General features: G+C 35.7%; 1 protein-coding gene across 1 annotated transcript in view; it reads left to right on the top strand.

Moving 5' to 3' along the window:
* Positions 1-2634, top strand: part of LOC105808127 (zinc finger protein 708-like) — a 120777-nt gene extending 118143 nt beyond the window's left edge. Inside the window, exons 5-8 of the mRNA XM_012641689.1 lie at positions 137-1250; positions 1587-1756; positions 1841-2202; positions 2284-2634. Coding sequence (XP_012497143.1) covers positions 137-1250; positions 1587-1756; positions 1841-2202; positions 2284-2634 — 1997 coding nt within the window. The remainder of the gene's footprint in view (positions 1-136; positions 1251-1586; positions 1757-1840; positions 2203-2283) is intronic.
* Positions 2635-5276: the final 2642 nt, after the last annotated feature.

Here is a 5276-nt window from a genome sequence, read left to right on the forward strand (position 1 = left end):
CACATCCATGGAGAAACAAAGGCCTCACGTGTTTGATTCAGTCATCATGCTGAGGTCCTCAGCTTGTATAGTTTTATGTATTTTATTTGTTTAGCCCATAGTAAATGTAATTTTTAATGTGTTTATTATCTTTCAGATACATTTTCTCATTTGACCCAAGGCCTATGGACAAAGAAGTACATAGAAGCTCCATTCCAAAAAGTGACATTGGGAAGATTTGCGAGGTGTGGTCTGGAAAATTTCCATATAAAGAAATACTGGGGAAGTGTGAGTGAATGTGAAGGGCAGAATGGATGTGTTGATGGACAGAAAAAATGTAGGACAACTACCTATGACACAAATGTCATGGATATTGGAGGTCAAGAACACAAAACATTTTGGAACAAAACTCCATTTATGTCCGTTACTTTTGCTGAGCCATATGTTTCTGTAAGTAAATATCAAGATCAAGTTTTGGAACGTAACATTCATCTGAAAGGACATTTGGAAAATCTAAATAGGGACTTGGTCCATATTCCAAGTAATGATTTGGACCAAGTAACGTATAGAATTGGATTGAATGTTCAGTCACATATGTCTGGAGAGCTGAGATTTAAAAATGAAGGGAAGATTTCTAAACATGATCAATGTGATCAGTCCATTGTTGAAAGTTTACTATTCTTCCACCAAAACATAATGCCTTCATCTACCAAAATCAATAATGTTGATCAGCATGAGAAAGTCTTCACCCACTCATCATTGCTTAATCAATATGAGGAAATAGATAACTTGGGAAAATGTCACACTTATAATAAAACTGTGATGTCCTCTAGCCAGAACCCTACCCTAAATGATTACCAAGATATTTATATTGAAGACAGAAATAATCAGTGCCATCAATCTGAGAAAACCAAAGAAGTCTCTGGTTCTAGAAAACATCAGAAAACTCATTTTCCAGAGAAGGATTACAATTGTAAAAAATGTAAGAAAGTCTTTTTTCAATACTCAAAGCTTATTGTCCATCAGTGTGTCCATATTGAAGAGAAGTCTTACAAATATGATAAAGGGTTACAAGCTTATACCCAGCCTTCAAAACATACTGAGTATCTGGGAATCCATATTGGAGAAAATTCATACAGATACAGTAAATGTGAGACATTATTTAGTCAATCATCAAATCTAAAAGAAGGTGATTTAATCCATACTGAAGAGAAACTCTACAAATGTAAAGAATGTGGCAAAGCCTGTAACCATATTTCACACCTTATTCAACATCAGAAAACTCATACTGGAGAAAGATTTTACAAATGCAATACTTGTAGCAAATCTTTTACTCGTTCCTCAAGCCTTACTATGCATCAGAGAATTCATACGGGAGAAAAATTGTACAAATGTGAGACGTGTAACAAATCTTTTACTCACTCCTCAACTCTTATTGTGCACCAGAGAATTCATACTGGAGAAAAATTGTATAAATGTAATACATGTAGCAAATCATTTAGTCACTCCTCAAGTCTTATCGTGCACCAGAGAATTCATACTGGAGAAAAATTTTACAAATGTAATACGTGTAGCAAATCATTTACTTATTCTTCAAGTCTCATTGTGCATCAAAGAATTCATACTGGGGAGAAACCCTACAAATGTAAAGAATGTGGCAAAGCTTTTTACTGTAGTTCACACCTTACTGAGCACCAGAGAATTCATACTGGAGAAAAATTTTACAAATGTAAAACATGTACCAAATCCTTTACTCATTCCTCACATCTTATTGTGCATCAGAGTATTCATTCTGGAGATAAACCATACAAATGTGAAAAATGTGGCCTGTCTTTTGTCTGCTCTTCAACCCTTAGGCGACATCACAGAATTCATACTGGGGAGAAACCATACAAATGTGATGAATGTGGCAAAGCCTTTAATCAGTGCTCTCGCCTTACTATACATAAAAGAACTCACACTGGAGAGAAACCCTACAAATGTAAAGAATGTGGTAAAGGCTTTAAAACTAGTTCTGAAGTTACTCAGCACCAGAGAATTCATACTGGAGAAAAACTTTACAAATGTACAATATGTACTAAGTCCTTCACTCGTTCTTCGTATCTTATTTTGCATCAGGCAATTCATACTGGAGAGAGACCGTACAAGTGTAAAGAATGTGACAAATCCTTTAACTACAGTTCACTTCTTACTCAGCACCAGAGAATGCACACTGGAGAAAAGGTTTACAAATGTAATACGTGTAGCAAATCTTTTACTCATTCCTCAAGTCTTATTGTGCATCAGAGAATTCATACTGGAGAGAAACCCTACAAATGTAAGGAATGTGGCAAAGCTTTTAACTCTAGTGCACATCTTACTCGGCATCAGAAAATTCATACTGGAGAAAAATTTTACAAATGTAATGCATGTAGCAAATCTTTTACTTATTCCTCAAGTCTTATTGTACATCAGAGAGTTCATACTGGAGAGAAGCCCTACAAATGTGAAGAATGTGGCAAAGCCTTTAACCAGTACTCAAACCTTACTAAACATAAGAGAATGCATACTGGAGAGAAACCCTACAAATGTGAGGAATGTGGCAAAACTTTTACCTGTAGGTCATACCTTACTCAACATCAGAGAATTCACAGTAGAAAGAGTCTACAGATGTGACAAATATGGAAGTAATTTTATTCAAAATATACAACTTAGAAATCACCAGAAATATCATACGGAAAGAAACTTTCCAGATGAAGTAAATGAAAGCGTTTAATGAAAGGGTAAATCTACTAGTATTGGGATTTGAGAAAGACTGAACCATGAGCACTCAAATCGTATACCAAAACAAAATATTGATTAGGGAGACTAATCCAAATTCAAAGCAATTATATAATTTATTCACGTGCTTCAAAGAGGCAAAACAATTGATGTTTGGGGATGTATAGTGATTCCATACTTTGGCAATATTGACAGTATTTGAGTTATTTGAAAAGCAGTTATTATTGACATAATTCAACTCTCCATTCAGTTGATGCTATTCCTTAATTTCTAGTGTTCATATGATACTATGTGGTCTTTTTTCCTGCAGTGGAACCATTGGACACCATTCTACATTATGTGGATATCATTAATATCAATATTTCTATGGATGTGTAATTACAGATGTAAAACACATGAAGAAAATCTAAAGAACAATGCAGTTTGTGTTTGACTTATAAAGCATTCATGCATGTTAGCGTAGGGTATGTGTTCTGAACCTTGTTCTTCTGAATTAACTGAGAGGATCAATCTGAATTTTCTAAATAAATCATTTTCTCACTTGCTCCTTAAGTGGGAAAAACTTCCCAATTGATCAAAATACTGAAACATCTTCGTTGTAGAACGAAGTAGAAGTTTTGAGTGTTATTTGGTGTGATGGAAGACAGAGTACAAGTGTTGCATATTATTTAATGTGATAGAAATATATATACCTTTCCACAGATGTCAGTGAAAAGCGATGATTACTTCTGTCTTGCATGTTGCAAAGGTATTTCTATCCAACATTCACTAAATAGTTAGCCTCACTCTTTTTGAAGAAAGAAATCATAAGTCTAAGATTATTGCATCAGCAGAAATTAATGCTTTTGAAGTTCTGCCACTGTATTTTAACAAGGGTACAATATAATGTATTTTCAGATGCTTTTTAAAAGCTATGTTTGAACATAATTTGTTTTAGTCAATATAACTAAATGATTTTTTAAAGTTTAACACTGATGCGTCATGAAGGAGTTGTTATCCTGTAATCAGTCTTTCACTATATGATCGTATCTAAGACTGCGGTTAACATATGGAAATAATATTTTATTGAATGGCAGAGCGGAATTATTTCTCTAATAATCCCTTTTTCCTGAAGCCTTAAAATTTCTATAATTTGGGGAATATTTTTGTCTTAGTCACTATTTTGTATTTTCTGCCTTTTGTAATCCTTGGGATATTGTGATAGTTACAATAAAGATTCTATCGAAGTATAATTAGAAGCCATACATTTTAGATTCTAAATTACTATTTATGTAATTTTTATGCCATGATTTTTTGCACATGCTCTATTTATGGGTGAAATGAATGCATAAAATGTTCGTGTTCATTTATGTGGTATGCAATATACTAATCATACATTAAGCTAATAGTTCACATTAATCTAATCATGCTTAGAAATTACTTTGAAGGTGTAAGTGGTGATGTATTTAGTTACGTTTTATCTAACTAATACATTTTGTCCATTTTCAGTTAGAGAATGAAGTTACGTAAGGCAAGCATCTTCCTATTATCATTTCTATTTTAAGTGGCGTCATAAAATGTACTGATTTTACTGGGCTGACTGTTTCAGGTGGAAACTGGGAGGCTTCATAAATCATGCAGTTGTTTAGACATTTATGTAAAGGTAACAAGCACATAGGACAGTGCCTATGTGAAATAGATACTTTATATTATGGAGGAGAATTTTCTTACTGGAGTGAGTTACAGATGTAGGTAAGAGACTGAAGTGTCCAGAGTGCCGAAGCGGCATCGGTTCTGCATGTGCAGAGGGGACATCTGTTGCCAGGCTGCACAGCTGAGTGTCTGGATGTAGAAAGGAAAATCCTTCTTGTACAATTTTGCAACCATCTCCAGATTTTCTGTCTTTTACTTTATCCCACATACATGTGCATCACAGCCCTTCTCCTCCTTTGCCTGTGTTGTGACTGCACGGTTCTCACTGCCCCCCTGTGTCGTGTCATCTCACACGGGACTGTGTTCTGAGGACTGCTTGGATTTTTTGTAATACAATGATAATTCGTTTCTAACTGGAGAGTTTGAAGACATGTATTGGTTTTATACACATAGTTTAGACCACTTGCTTGAAATAAGGAAGGTAGTGCCAGTAGCCCAGAGGATTAAATCATGCAGTCAGCACTGCGGTAGCTGTGGAGACACAAAAAACGTGATCGCGGTGTGCCTCTCAGAGAGGTGGATGAAATTTACTGAGAAATAGGTACGGGAAATACTTGTGAAATGTGAGAAGGTTGGAACTGAGCTCACAGCCCTTACTCCGAGTCATAGCGTAGTCCCTAGTGGTGTCATCTGAGGGACAAATGGGACATAGACGGAGTGGGTACTTGGGAATCTTGTCAGTTTCTGGCTGTCAGGGTAGTGGATTCTGTCCCCATGGTTTAGGATTACTGGGCAGTAGTGCAGACCAGGTGCTGTTTGGAGTTTGAGATAGTCGTAGATTTTGAGACCTCGATCAGCTTTAGTGGGAAGTAGATGGGTCGTGGATGAGTTAAATTTTGTGGGCA

Source organism: Propithecus coquereli, unplaced genomic scaffold (assembly GCF_000956105.1).
Source record: "Propithecus coquereli isolate 6110/MARCELLA unplaced genomic scaffold, Pcoq_1.0 Scaffold168, whole genome shotgun sequence".
In the NCBI taxonomy this organism is placed as follows: Eukaryota; Metazoa; Chordata; class Mammalia; order Primates; family Indriidae; genus Propithecus; species Propithecus coquereli.